The sequence below is a fragment of the Lithobates pipiens genome, unplaced genomic scaffold (genome assembly GCF_037356315.1).
Source record: "Lithobates pipiens isolate NorthernLeopardFrog02 unplaced genomic scaffold, aLitPip1_a1.2 Scaffold_1, whole genome shotgun sequence".
Taxonomy (NCBI): Eukaryota; Metazoa; Chordata; class Amphibia; order Anura; family Ranidae; genus Lithobates; species Lithobates pipiens.
Genome location: NW_027507685.1, coordinates 17,777,222 through 17,793,041, shown reverse-complemented (window position 1 = coordinate 17,793,041; position 15,820 = coordinate 17,777,222). Strand labels below are relative to the sequence as shown.

The following is a 15,820-nucleotide window of genomic DNA, read 5'->3' as shown; positions in this document are numbered from 1 at the left end:
TCAATGTATAAAACACCCACATATGACCCTAAAGCAACACAAGAAATAAGTGCACATGGATTTTGTGAGGTCGATGAGAGAAAATGGAATGGGGAACAGGAAAAGGTATATACGACTTCAATTCCAAAAAAGTTTGGACACTGTGTAAAAGCTACATAAAAGCAGAATGCAATGATTTGCATATCTCACAAATCCATATTTTATTCAAATGTTTAAAGTGAGAAATCGTATCATTTAAGATAAAAAGAAGGTCATTTTGAAATTGATGTCAGCAACACATCTCAAATAAATTGGGATAGAGCCCTGTTTACCATGGTGTAGCATCTCCTCTACTCTCTTAACACTCTGTAAAAATCTGGGAACTGAGGAGACCAGTTGCTGGAGTTTTAGGAGAGGAATGTTATCCCATTTTGAAAAAGAATGGAGGATTCCCCCATGGGGTTTTTTAGCAGTAAATGAGAGTCAATAATTTGTAAAAATCACTCATTTTTATTATCAAACGGCAGTTGAACATGAATCAAGTACAAAAGTTAAAATATGAGCCCTGGTGTACATAGGGTGAGGCAGTTTAGACTTAGGAAAAAACATACATCAAGAGATCGTTCCCTGTGGTATGATAAAATTATACATCAGATGATAGTTCCCTACAATATTAATAATTACACCATCCGATGTATAGAAATGCCCCTGTTATCCCATTCTTGCCTGATATAAGATTCTGACTGCTCAACAGTCCGGTGTCTTTGTCATATTTTTCATTTTGCACCAAATATTTTCATATGGTGAAAGGTCTGGAATGCAGGCGGTACAGTTAAGCACCTAAACTCTTCTACTATGAAGCCATACTTTTATAATAGATGCAGTATGTGGTTTAGCATAGTCTTGCTAAAATATGCAAGACCTTTCCCAAAAAAAGAAATTGTCTGGATATGAGCATATGCTGCTCTAAAACTTAGATATATATTTCTGCATTGATGATGCCTTTCCAGACATACAAGCTGCCCATTCCATATGCACCCCCATACCATCATAGGTGCAGGCTGCTGATCTGAGTGCTGACAACAAACCAGAATGTACCTTTTTCCTTTAGTCCAGAGGACGCCGTGCCCATGGTTGCCAAAAGAATGTCACATTTTGATTCATCTGACCACAGAAAAGGTTTCCATTTTGCAATAGACCATTTTAACTGAGCTTTGGCCCAGAGAAGAGGGTGGTGTGTCTAGACCATGTCTTTAACTTGCATTTTTGGATGGCACGGCGAACTGTCATCACATATAGTGATTTCTGAAAGTATTCCTGAGCCTATGCAGTAATGTCCATCAGAGTCATGCCCGTTTTTAATGCAGTGCCATCTGAGGGCCCGAAGATCACAGGCATGCAATATTAGGCCTTGCTCACAGATTTCTCTCCAGATTCTCAGAATCTTTTGATATTATGTACAGTAGATGATGATGATATATTTAAAGTGTTTGGAATTTTTATTCTGAAATAGTTAGACAATTTTTTGGTGCAGCTTTTCACACACACTACACTCTAAATCTCTAAGATGCTCTTTTTATACCCAATCATGTTACTGACCTGTTGTCAATCAAATTAGCTGCAAAATGTTATTCTAGCTCTTCCTTGTTAGTACCACTTACTTTGCAGCTTTTTGTTGCCATGCCCCAACTTTTTTGAGATCTGTTGCTTCCAACAATTTAAAAAAATATTTTTTTTTCCTAAAATGGTACATTTCCTCAGTTTAACCATTTGTGTGGATTTCAGTTTTCATTTGTGAATAAAATAAGGGTTTATAAGATTTGCAAATCATTGCATTCTGTATTTATGTTGATTTTACAGTGTCACAACTTTTTTTGGAATTGGGGTTGTACACCAAAGCGTGTCAGTTCGTAAAGATATCCTCACCTCAGATGATGTCCATTAACGGACGAAACGCGTCAGTGTAACAGTACAGGGAAGGACTGAGAGAAGGCTAGAGGTATACAACCAGCTGTAAAGCCTAATGCAGTCCAGGGGGAAGGTGATCCTGTCGATTATTCTATGGGGATTTTTTTTATTCTATGGGGAGTGTTTTTTTTCTGTTTCATTCAAATAAATGTAAGTGCTTTTACGGTATCACACTATATACGTTTTCATTTTCCATCTACATTACAACTATTGGGGACGGTGGAAGTAATGGTTACAACCATGTCCTAAGGGAAAATGATGAAAAGTGTGGATTCCATTGAGTATATATGATGTGCTGACCTCACCAGCGTATTTCGGTAAGAGCACTACCAAAGGGGGAGTTCCACTTGTCACAAAACCCCCCCGATTGTGGAAACCACGTGTGGACGTGTTACAAGGAGTACGGTGGTGGTGAATAGTATTTTCCAGTACAAGAGGCCTATATTTGAAGTTTTTTTCTTCACTCTTCTTGAACTATTCTTTGTGGAGTCTATTTTCACACAGGCCCCAGTGTTGTATTTCCTCCTGTGTGGACATTGTGCTTGTGATTGGAGGAAAAAAGGAGAGGAAAATAACTTTATCTAGACTATGTAGCACATTGTTTTAAGTTGCTGTAACGTTAATGCTCGTTCAATCGTACACGTATACATATATTATTTGAATGTATTTGATTTGATGTATTATCAGCAAATGTTCACTTACATATAGCGCTGCTTTCCAGCGTGCCAGTGGAGTGGTGTGATGGGTTGTCGCATATTGTCTCTTCTGACAACTGGTCTTTTGTTGACTATAGTAGTTACTATGTGGGATGTCCCATAGCAATGCCAACTGAAGGGAGGGAGACAACAAAAGTAGGGCACCAAGAGACTAGAGGACTCCTACTGCAACCTGCAGTACACTGCACCCAAAGGCAATGTCCTCATGCCTTTTACATCTACTTCATAAAATCTTGTAAATGTATGGACTGAAGACCAAGTTGCGGCCTTGCAGGTTTAAGCCATGGAGGCTTGTTGATGCACTGCCCAAGAACCACTAACGGCCCTGGTAAAGTGTGTTTTAATATGAAAAGGAGGAACTTTCCTCTAAAAACCATAAGTTTGAACAATCATTTGACGAAGCCATTTAGAAACAGTAGATTTCGATGCTGCTTGTCCTCTATTAGGACCATCTGGCAACACAAACAAAACCTTTGTTTATGAATCTGAGCGGTCACTTTCAATAGACCCTGATGAATTCAGGATGAGGCCGCAATACAGCCTCATCCTTATGAACAACCAATACAGCTCCTTACAAGAAAGAGCAGCCAACACTTGTACTTATTCTTGCAGAAGATATGGCAACCAAGAAAATAATTTTTCCCCCGTCAAGAGGACCAAGGGAATATCTCGTACTGGCTCAGAAAAAAGGCTGCTTTGATAAGCCGACAGGACTAAAATGAAGTCCCAAGGGTTCGTGGGTGACCAAACTAGAGGATTAATCCTCGTTACCCCTGAATAAAGTTACGAACCAGAGAGAGAACTACTGAGGCTAATTGGCCACAATCTTTCAGAATGTGGGTGTCAATAGCCAAACCGCTAAATTTAGCATTTGTAGTGTAGGATGGAATACCGGACCTCACGAGAGAAGGTCTGGCCATAGTGGTAGGGTCCAAGGGACCCCCACCGCCATCTTTATGATCTCGGCAACCAAGATCTCCTGGGCCACACAAATCCCCTCCTTACCTTCTTGCTTGATCCTGCAAAGAAAGCACGGGAGCAGCAGAATAGGAGGGAACGCATAGATCAGTAAAAAAAAAAACAGATCCCACGGAAATAATCAAAGCATCTGTTTTGTATGCCATTGGATCCCTTGTCCTTAAAGAGGAAGTAAACTCTGCCACTCTGATGCTTCTTTTAATTTAGTCCATTATAATAATTATCAAACTATAGCCACTGTAATCCAGCCCAAATCGCATATTACTTACTGTTTAAAGAAATTTTAAAAAACTTGTTTCCAGGGGTTAGGCAGTGCCATCTTAAGTATTGTTTTCTGAGTCCACAGTAGAGTGTATTTCCGCCCTTACATTGAGTACTTCCTGTATTGTTAACCAAGCCTCCTTCTCAATACAACGTTTCTATGGCAACCCTGCTTCCCTGTTTATAACTGATTTGTTTATTTCATAGTATTTACTTGTGCTGATTACCTAGTGTTTGCCTGTATGAGTCCTATCAGCTTCAGCTGATAAGACTGCAGTACTGCTGCCCCATTCCCTGGTTTACACTGTATGTGAGGTCACATGGTGTGTAGAAGTGTAGAAGGAAGCTCTGAGTGATTAGCAGCCTGCTGGAAGTTCAGATAACAGATAGATAAGCCATAGAGAGTGTGCCGTAAATCAGGGGAGATCTGGACATGCTCAGTGACATCATTCTAAAGAACAAAAAGGATTACAACAATACTAAGCAAGTAAGGAGATATCTACAAGCAGTGTTCATTAGGGTTTTTTATGCTGATTCAAATGGGACAAAGTTGTAGGGGAGGGTTTACAACCACTTTAACACAAAGTTTCACATCCAAAACCCCTCGTCTCCTGGTATAGCAACAGAAACATGTCGGGATGAAAGGACCATTCTCCCAGGAACAATTGTTGGTGACTCAAGTAGTCCGCCTGTCAATTCCTATTACTGGAATGAAAATTGTAAATAGGCAAGGAATGTTGTTTTCTGCCAAGATAGAATATTATTCACCTCTTCCTGGGCCGCACAACTTCTCATGCCCCCCTTGGTGAATGATAAAAGCCACAGTTGTGACACTGTCGAATTGGATCCTGAAAGGACAATTCCATAGTTTGAGCGTCCAGGCCTCGAAGACCAGGCGTACTGCCCGAATCTTTAGAATATTGATGGACAAGGTCATCACTGATTTGGACCATTTCCTTAGGACAGATGCTTCTTCCAGGACTGCTCCTCAGTCCAGAAGGCTGGCGTCTGTTACCACCTTCCAGGTAACTGGTAGAAAGGATTCCTCTTTTTGAAGATTCTTGGATATCACCCACCAAATGGGGCTGTGACGCACATAAACGCATTAGGAAGCCCAGAGCTTGGGCCTTCTTGTTCCCAGTTGACAGGATACTGTTTTGCAGCAGTCTTAAATGAAACTGCGCATAAGGAATGGCCTCAAAAGAAGCCACCATCTTTCCCAACAAATTCATGCAAAGCCAAATAGAAGGATTCCTCTTTGACTTGAGTAACTTAATCAGTTCCCTCATGGAACTGACCCTTTCCTGGGGGAAAAAAATATCCTCTTCTGAACTGTATCAATGATCAGTCCCAAGTACTGCAATCTCCTTGATGGATTTAAGGAGGATTTCTCTAGTCTGAGAATCCAACCTGGGTATTCTAGGTAGCGAACTGCGGTGACCAATGTTTAGATTAAGCAGGCTACCGAATTGATCTATGAAGAGAAGCTCTAAAATAGGCTAGTATTGTTGTACCTTGGGCCATTACCCTGGCTAAAGGAGGAGCCAGGACCTTTGTAAACACTTGAGGTGCAGTAGCTAGACCGAAAGGCAGAGCTACAAACTGAAAATTAAGATTTTCTACCCTAAAGCGTAAATTTCTGGTGAGCGGGGAAAAAATGGCACATGGAAAAAAGCATCCTTGACGTTGATCGACGCCAGAAATTCTCCCCCTTGTAGGAGGGAGACTACTGATCAGATTGACTCCATGCGAAAAGAATGGATATTCAAACCCGGTTTAGATCTTTGAGATCTAAAATGGGTCTGACATCCCAGTACGGTTTTGTAACTGTAAAAAGGTTTGAAAAACCCTAATCCTTGCTCTACCAAGGGGACCGCCGGTATCACTCTTTGAAACAAGAGATGATGATCCAAGCTAGATGAGAGACTTCTTTTCACTGGATCTCTGGGAACGTTTAGATTTGAGAAAACGAGGAGACGAGAACTCTGACATTGTTCCTGCCAAAAATCTGTAGAAGTCTTCCCCCCCCACTTGTGGTTATTCCTTGCCTCTGGGGTAGAGTGCAGACCATTGGTTTTCTGTTTGAATTTTCTCCTAGCTATGGTTTTAACATGTAAAGCTATATAAACAGAAGGGGTATACCTAATGAAAACTTGCTGCCATATTTTAGGTATTGTTACCTACTTGAAAATAACCTGTTCTAATGTAACTAAGAGAATTGTTTCTTAAAGGTGTTGAAAGTGCTGTGCTCACGGTAAAGGAATATTCACATACATGCATACCTACATACACATATTACACTGACCTGTAGAAGCTCCTTGGCAGAGCCTCTCCTGTCCACATCCATTTCTAGGCATCGATTGAGGAAGTCTCTGAACACAGATGACAGCCTTTCTGGGTTCTGTAACTCTGGAGTTCCATTGGTAGCTATCAGGTACAGTGCCTTTACAACAAATAGAAACTTTAAATAGTAAAATGTTTCTGTCTGGCAGACAACTCATACACACTTAGCACATATCAGGCATAGATTCAACAATGGCAACTAGTTGTGCGGTGAACTCACAACCTTAAAGTAGATCCAAACCTTAACACAATGACTAATTTAGTAAAGCACTGTGCATCATATAATAATGCCATTGTTTTAATAAAGTACTTGCTTTCACCTAATTTTTATCTTGCTGGCTTTTGAACTGTGAAATGTGAGTGTAAAGGTTGAAGTGTTTTTGTGTTTTAATAAATTCATTCGTACGGCTTTACACTATTGGAACACCTTTATTATTTTACATGTGGAATATTTGAATAATGGATGATTGGAGCAACGGTTCACTACTTGCTGTTTAGCTGATAAGCGCTTAAGCCTGATACGAAAGTGCAGGCATTGGGAGTTGGTGAGTGAATTTCTTAAGGGAGTGGAATCACTGATCACTTTGGTGTGGTGGATGGAATAAGAAGAGACATTACTTCAAAGGATACTTTTGGACACGCTCATGAACTTTATCTTAATTTTGTTTGTTCTGTGACACATTTATTTGGTTCACTTATCACAGGGTGATACAATTGTTGTTCTCACACACGTTGTTCATACCATTTAATTGTTGTCATGTTTTTTGGAGTGAGTTATAATTTATAGTTAAGCGCCGCTATTTTTCATTTTTTCTGATTTTAATTTTAAAAGGTAAAATATGATTTGCACTTTACATTTTTTCAAGTGGCAGCTCTAGTTGAGGGAGCGGGCTTTGTCTAGGCGCAGCGGTGGGTATTTAGGTAAAGGGTGGAAATTTTTGGAATACCTGCAGTTTCTGTGTATAAACAGTCAATGAGTTTGTTAGCTCTCACATGGATGCACTAAGTAGGCTAGACACTGAGCCATGAGGAGGTAGAAAAGAACAGTCAAAAGACCTGCATAACAAGGTAATGAAACTTTCCAAAGATGGAAAAGGATATAAAAAGATATCCAAAGCCTTGAATATGCCAGTCAGTACTGTTCAATCACTTAATAAGAAGCATAAAATTTGGGGATCTCTTGATACCAAGATGAGGGTTTAGGCAGTTCTGGAAAATAATGGTGACCACAAAAAATAGACACTTTTGGGCCCAATTTTGACATTTTTACTTACAAAAATGTGAGGGTTGTACTCACATTTGTGAGTGTGAGTGTGAGAGTGTGTGTGTGTGTGTGTGTGTGTGTGTGTATATATAGATATATAATTTAGACAATGAGACCATTCTGAAGGAAAGGTAAAAATTAAGCCACAAACTTTAGGGTAGCACAGCACACGTGTTTTTCTATTACTATGACTTACTCTGAGAGGATTTTCGTTAAGGTAAGGTGGTTCTCCTTCAACCATTTCAATGGCCATGATTCCTAAAGACCAAATATCAACTTTGGGTCCATAGGCTTTTCTTGTTACCACTTCTGGTGCCATCCAGTAAGGTGTTCCCACCATCGTACTCCGTTTACTCTGCTCAGGCGTGATCTGAGCGCAAAAACCAAAGTCCGCTGAAAAAGTATGAAAAAAAACATTCATGAAATAAATCAGAATTTATAGTCTCTGTGCGACTGTGTCTATTACAGTCTATGAATGTGTATTAATAAATTACACATTCTTTTTAAAGGGAAAGTAGCAAAGTAATTGGTCCAATTAGGAACAATTTGTTTCCAAATAACAGCTTATGAGTTCTTTCACACTGGCGGACTTTGCAAGTGGATCCACCTGCTCAGCAGGGGTTCTCTCTGCTAATCCCTGCTGAGCAGGCAGATGACAGGTTTGTGTCCGCTCTGCTGATCCAAAGCAGACAGACACCGCTATGGGTGGTTGTATATAAACAGACCACCTGTCTGATTACATCTGACTGTCATCTAATCCGCCAGAGGGATGGGGAACAGATCCCGCATCCGTCTGTTTTTTAGTGGATAGGATCAGATCGGATGTCCGTTGACAGCTGCCGCTTCATAGAGGTACAATAGATGGTCTAATCAGGGCCACCTAAAAAAATGACAGGTGGACCCGATTGGTCTGCCTGTGTGAAAGGGGCCTCGATCGGACCATCCATTGCCTGTTGACACGTGCCGACATCTGATCCGATCCCATCTGTTAAAAGCAGACAGATGAGGGCTCTGTTCACCTTCTGTCTGGCGGATCAGATCGGATGACAGTTGAATATAAACGGGCAGGAGGTTTATTTACATCCGACCGACTATACAGGTAAGCTGGCTGTGTCCATGTCCGCTTTGCATAAACACAACAATAAATAAATAAAATAAATAAGATATTACTATAGAATAGTTATTTATGTGGAGTGCAAGAGCCTAACTAGATATGGCCACAAGAAACTGTAGTACTTACTAAGTTTTACTGATCCATCCATCCCAAGCAAGATATTGTCACTTTTAATATCTCTGTGTATCACTTGGTTTGAATGCAAGAAGTCCAAGGCTTGTAGGCACTAAAAACAACATATTGAAGAAAACACAACAAAAAAAAAATCAATGCATAGAAACATTATTTTCACTTCAAATTGTGTGATGCGATTTGTCATCTTGGGGAAAGCCAATTAAAAAGGTTTGTAAAGCCTATCCAATCTCTGCTGTCCCCCCACTCCCTTTCAGAGGTAAGACGTGCTGGAAGCTGTATGTTCTCTCTTTCTCCTCCTTCCATTCAGATGAACATTCACACATGGGTGAGCCAAGCTTACAGGTTTCAGAAGCATTTATAGGGCTGCCTTTGCAGAAATTAACTTAGATTTTATATTATTACGAAACAAAAAAAACAAATAGGCATCAAAGTAAAAAAGAATAACCATATTAATAATTATTTGATTAAATAATAATTTTAAGTGTTTCAGAAGCAGCAAATACATCAAATATGAGCGGTTTACTAGGAGAACGTTGCAGATTGTGCTAATGCATAAGGAAATTTGCTAATCGTTGCAGCTCCAAACAAGAAAAACCTGTCTTGTGCTTAGCATTTGCTAAGTGTGCTAAGCTGGATAAGACAGCATTAATGCTTGCAATCTTATACTGTATGAGAAGGTGTGGGTTCCTAATGAAGATGAGTTACGTGACCCTGCATAACCCTAAATTTGATATGCACTGTAGTAAAATACACCAAAGCTACAGTCAGGTCCATAAATATTGGGACATCAACACAATTCTAATCTTTTTGGCTTTATACACCACCACAATGTATTTGAAATGAAATGAAGATGTGCTTTAACTGTAGACTTTAATTTGAGGGTATTTACATCCAAATCAGGTGAACGGTGTAGGAATTACAACAGTTTGTACATGTGCCTCACACTTTTTAAAAGGGACCAAAAGTAATGGGACAGATTAACAATCATCCATCAAACTTTCACTTTTTAATACGTGGTTGCAAATCCTTTGCAGTCAATTACAGCCTGAAGTCTGGAACGCATAGACATCACCAGGCGTTGGGTTTCATCCCTGGTGATGCTCTGCCAGGCCTCTACTGCAACTGTCTTCAGTTCCTGCTTGTTCTTGGGGCATTTTCCCTTCAGTTTTGTCTTCAGCAAGTGAAATGCATGCTCAATCTGATTCAGGTCAGGTGATTGACTTGCATAACATTCCACTTCTTTCCCTTAAAAAGCTCTTTAGTTGCTTTCGCAGTATGCTTCAGGTATTGTCCATCTGCACTGTGAAGCGCCGTCCAGTGAGTTCTAAAGCATTTTGTTGAATATGAGAAGATAATATTGCTCGAAACACTTCAGAATTCATCCTGCTGCTTTTGTCAGCAGTCACATCATCAATAAATACAAGGGAACCAGTTCCATTGGCAGCCATATATGCCCACGCCATGACACTACCACCACAATGCTTCACTGATGAGGTGGTATGCTTTGGATCATGAGCATTTACTTTCCTTTTCCATACTCTTCTCTTCCCATCACTCTGGTACAAGTTGATCTTGGTCTCATCTATCCATAGGATGTTTTTCCAGAACTGTGAAGGCTTTTTTAGATGTTTGGCAAACTCAAATCTGGCCTTCCTGTTTTTGAGGCTCACCAATGGTCTAGATCTTGTGGTATTCACTCTGGTGAAGTCTTCTCTTGATTGTTGACTGACACACATACACCTACCTCCTGGAGAGTCTTCTTGATCTGGCCAACTGTTGTGAAGGGCGTTTTCTTCACCAGGGAAAGAATTATTCGGTCATCCACCACAGTTGTTTTCGATGGTCTTCCGGGTCTTTTGGTGTTGCTGAGCTCACCGGTGCATTCTTTCTTTTTAAGGATGTTCCAAACAGTTGATTTGGCCACACCTAATGTTTTTGCTATTTCTCTGATGGGTTTGTTTTGTTTTTTCAGCCTAATGATGGCTTGCTTCACCGATAGTAACAGCTCTTTGGATCTCATATTGAGAGTTGACAGTAACAGATACCAAATGCAAATAGCACACTTGAAATGAACTCTGAACCTTTTATCTGCTCCTTATAAATGGGATAATGAGGTAATAACACACCTGGCCATGGAACAGCCGAGCAGCCAATTGTCCTATTACTTTTGGTCCCTTAAAAAGTGGGAGGCATATATACAAACTGTTGTAATTCCTACACGGTTTACCCGATTTGGATGTAAATACCCTCAAATCAAAGCTGAAAGTCTGCAGTTAAAGCGTATCTTGTTTGTTCCATTCAAATCCATTGTGGTGGTGTATAGAGCCAAAAAGATTAGAATTGTGTTGATGTCCCAATATTTATGGACCTGATTGTATATCAGTACAACCATAATACCACAGTTATGCAATATCTAGATTTTTTAATAAACTACAACTGTATATTTATCATTAAGCTCCACAAGGTACATCACCCTGCCTAAAGTGTTGTGGGTAAAACCAAAAATAACTTAAGATACACCTCACATTGGGATGATGCTATGCTTTATTGAAATATAATATATGCCTTAAAGGAAGTGTCTGAAAACATGTAAGAAAGGAAATGTGTTTTTTTCAGTGTTGTATGAAACATGGAACCCTAGGATCCCTTTAAATGTTGCTGAATGAAACTTGCATCCGATGTGTTACCAGAGACTCAGTAATTACACCTATTGGGTGCAATTGTCTTGCCTCTCAAAGCACAGGTGAATGTAAAGCCAAACCATCAATCACAGCCCTAAGTTGGATTTAAGCTAGCTTGACATGGATTGAAATTTGGACCAGCCAAATTTCGATCCATGTGTGGGTCACATAGACTTCTGTTCAACATCCCTGTAAGTATATAATTTAGCTCCATCAGAGCAACAGGCAATAGGCAGCAGTCCTGATCTGTGTATTCTGATGGTGGCGAAGTCTCACTGCTGTCGGAATACAATGACATAATTGCATAATCAATGGCCAGCTTTAGGCTTCATGTTTTGGGGAAAGAAGAAGCGAGTGTGAAACAGCTGATGGAGCAGATAATTCACTTTAAAATGATAAACTCACCTCTCGACAGACAGCGGCAATTTGTCCTTCATCCATACACGTTTCCGTTACAACATCAGTCAAAGACCCTCCAGCTAGGTACTCCATCACTACCCAGAGTTCATCCCCCACCAAATAACTGCAGGGCACAAAGTGTATTAAAATATTGTGAGACCTAATGTAAATGAGTAAAAAAAACTGACAAAAAAACAAATAAAAAATCAATACAAAATGTGGCAGAAAATTCATTGAAAGCCTCTTCTAGCCAATAAGCACAATAGAATGATGACTCCTTTGGAGAATTTAGGTGAAAACAGGCAAGGAAGCTGGTTTTATCCTTTCAGACTATAATGTAAATCCATTTTACAACAGTTGGATAATCAACTGATACTGAATTGGTGCTATCCTTATATAATCAGAGATATTATACAGCAGTGTCCCCCGAATATCATCATATAGCAAAACCAATGTAAATTGATGGTATTCAAAACCTATTTTAATTTAAGTCAACTCCACTCCTCCACATGGACAAATAGAAATTCATAAAAATGTATAAGTTTTCAATTCCTATTAAAAATACCTGAAACAGATCTAATTATAAAAGTAAGATGTGATATTTCATTTGCAACAATAAAGGAAGATTTATGATGCTCCTGTATCTGTGAAGTAATTGTTTTGAATCAAAAATCAGGTTAAAATTAACAAACATTGATATTGGTTTAATAATGTATGTACAGTAGCTCACAAAAGTGAGTACACCCCTCACCTTTTTTGTAAATATTTTATTATATCTTTTTATGTAACAACATTGAGGAAATGACACTTTGCTAAAATGTAAAGTAGTGAGTGTAAAGCTTGTATAACAGTGCAAGTTTGCTGTCCCCTAAAAATAACTCAACACACAGCCATTAATTAAAACAAAATTCTAACAGTGCAAATATATGAAAAGTTGTGATACCATGAAAAATCACACACAAAAAATACCGCCCACCTGGCTGCTGATAACACGGAAATTGCTTTCACTTCACATACATAATATATATAACAAAACAGTGTTGCGCTGCCTAAATACCAAAAATTGCTAAAGAAAAAAACCTGATAAGAATAAATGACCAACTTGCAAAATAGCAAGATACTGGGTGCTCAATCAAATATTTGTGTTCCCTGATTGGGAAGAATTCACACTGAAAATTAACACAGTGATATGATGGATCAGAATAGTCAAAAGATGTATTAAAAAAACCTGTGAAAATACCAAAACAAGAAGTATGATCCTAATAAAGACATTGGGGTATTTTAAGGAGAGAGAGGTTGTTGGAACCAAATTACTGCCCCTCCCAGGGTTTATTTATGGAAAAGCACCCACCTTGAAGACTTTAATAGCACCAGAAATTATTGATCTCCCAAAAATACAGAAAATACCTCTTCTTCTTGTTTTATTATTTTCACAGGTTTTTTTTTTTTTTTTTTGCATGTGGTGGATGTAAGGTTTGTCATCATACAAAGAAGAATATTAAAAAAAGAGGAAAACATGTTGTTCTACTAGTACAGGCAAAAGATATGAAATTCGTGATTTTGTAACCTGTGCATCCACAGGTGTCATCTGTATGTTACAATGTGGATGTGGGTTACAGTATATTGGCCGTACATCTAGAACCCTGCAGATTGGAGTGGGAGAGCATATTGCTAATATAAAAAAAAAAAAGGTATTGCTACCCACAGTGTTCCAAAACACTTCCAAAACACTTTTTTTGTAAAATTCTTTTTATTGAATTTTTTTTACACAACACAAAAAACAAAAAGAACTTGGCACAACACCAAGCCGGACATTCGGCCAACGTGGCCGGGAATTATACAACTATTGCCAACATTGACAAACTGCTATACCCATATACCCCCCCCCCTCTTCCCCCTATTACTCAATTCCCTCACCCCCCCCCCCCCTTCAAAAATGTAATCACAGTGTTCCAAAACACTTTAAACTACATCAGACAACTGAGCAAAAGGGAATCCTTCCGGATTTATGAGAGTAAGGTACTTTGGCTGAGTGGTTTGAATGTGCACTTCGACCTAAAATGTTTTATTAGTAATTTATGAGTTTAGGTTTTCATTGTTATGATTTTTATAGGAATCTTATTTTTAATTATTTTTATTTATAGATTTGTGTTTATGAAATTGTATAAGTGTAATTTTGTTTTTATTGGAGTCAAGATGCTTTTATGATGGAGTCACCAGCGATATTATTAGCAATGGATATGTATACAACTTTATTTGTATAACATTAGCCTGATTCGGGAAGAACTTTATCTCCCTTGTCGGGTGTCCCCATGTGAGAAGGTGCCGTTTATCGCTTCCTATATCCAGTGTCAGCCCAGTTGGGTGTGTCATGCGGTTTGGTGGTGCTTGGTTGACAGGAATGGGGAGGAGGATACTTCACACCTGATTAGGGATTGTCAGTCTATATAAATAGCGGTGAGATGCCTAGTCTCTGCTCCTTGCTGAAGTCACGCCCATTTGATGTAACACGTATAGGGGGAGGAGTCGCAGTGGTGACATCATCCCACAAGCATCTTGCTGTTTTTATGCATCCTAAGCCCGCACTGCGTTTTTCACCGCGATTTTGTGCAGGGCAAAAGGTCACCAATGTTAAAAGAAGAAAAACGCCCGAATCTGCTCAATTTGAGGGACAAAAAAGGGTCCGGAACTTGTTTGAGCTTCAGGCGTTCTGCTTCAGGCGACATGTAGTGGAGATGTGAACCATCTCCATTGAGAATAATAGATTTTTTTCCCCTCTAGCATTTTTTAGCTTCAGGCTTCAAGCTACAAAACGCTCAGGTGTGAATGGGGTCTCAGTGCTGCGTTTGTGAGTAACGTTTTAAAAGTTTTATTGATGTGAAGCTCTGGTGAACTCCATGCCAAAGAGGGTTAAGGCAGTGCTGGAAAATAATGGTGGCCACATAAAATATTGACACTTTGGGTCCAATTTGGGCATTTTCACTTAGGGATGTACTTTTGTTGCCAGCGGTTTAGACATTAATGGCAATGTGTTGAGTTATTTTGAGGGGACAGTAAATTTACACTGGCATACAAGCTGTACAGTCCCTACTTTACATTGTAGCAAGTGCAATTTCTTCCGTGTTGTCACATGAAAAGATATAATAAAATATTTACAAAAATGCATGGGGTGTACTCACTTTTCTGGGAAACTGTATTAAAAACATTAGTTAATGCAATACACTCATGCATTTCAGATCAAAACATGATAAACCTACAGAATCATTCAAATGCAAAATTATTTTTTCATCAATATGTGTTCAGTTAAAAACGGAAAATTAATATGCATCAAAAAAACTCTGCTAATAATTACACACACATCTTTAATAAAATGGAGGACTTGACAAAAAGACAATGCAGTTGCTATGGGTTACTGCACATCTGAACGGTTTAAAAAAACAAAAAACCTGAAATGCTAATGCGGTGTCCTGGGTAAAATATATTAAAATACCATAAAACTCAACAGTTGCAAGCCTATCAACACAAATTACCGTGTGAAAATCATCTCTTGTTACAAGCTGAAAAATAATAAAGGGCGCAATAGACAAAATATTATTAATACACAGTGTTAACCAATTAATAAAGTGCATGAAAGATTAGTAAATCTGAAATGCCCATGACAAACATTGTGATCAAATCTCCTTATATATGCTCCAACACCGTGTTTCAAAAATCTTGCTTATAAAAGTGCTTCACCCGAAGTGATAATGAAATGCGCTCACCAGATAGCCTCGGCCACAAGGTGACCATAATGCATGAATTTATAGAGAAATCATTGTTTCAATGATCTAGCCCCTTCAGGAATCTTATTTCAATTAATCATCCATGTGCAGGAGAGACCTGATCCCAATCCAATACAAGCTGCCTTCATTTATTGAAATGTTTGTATTTTATTCATCATTTAAGTGTGTATTTACAAAAAAAACTTGCCTTAATGAATTCT

The 15,820-nt window shown here is 38.9% G+C and overlaps 1 protein-coding gene across 4 annotated transcripts in view; it reads right to left on the bottom strand.

Moving 5' to 3' along the window:
- Positions 1–15,820, bottom strand: part of PAK3 (p21 (RAC1) activated kinase 3) — a 310,761-nt gene that overhangs the window by 8,267 nt on the left and 286,674 nt on the right. For all 4 annotated transcript variants that reach the window (XM_077480375.1, XM_077480287.1, XM_077480463.1 and 1 more), the window contains 4 exons: positions 11,845–11,962; positions 8,750–8,849; positions 7,706–7,902; positions 6,208–6,345 (listed from right to left, as the gene is read on the bottom strand). In XM_077480375.1, the coding sequence (XP_077336501.1) occupies positions 6,208–6,345; positions 7,706–7,902; positions 8,750–8,849; positions 11,845–11,962 (553 nt within the window). The remainder of the gene's footprint in view (positions 1–6,207; positions 6,346–7,705; positions 7,903–8,749; positions 8,850–11,844; positions 11,963–15,820) is intronic.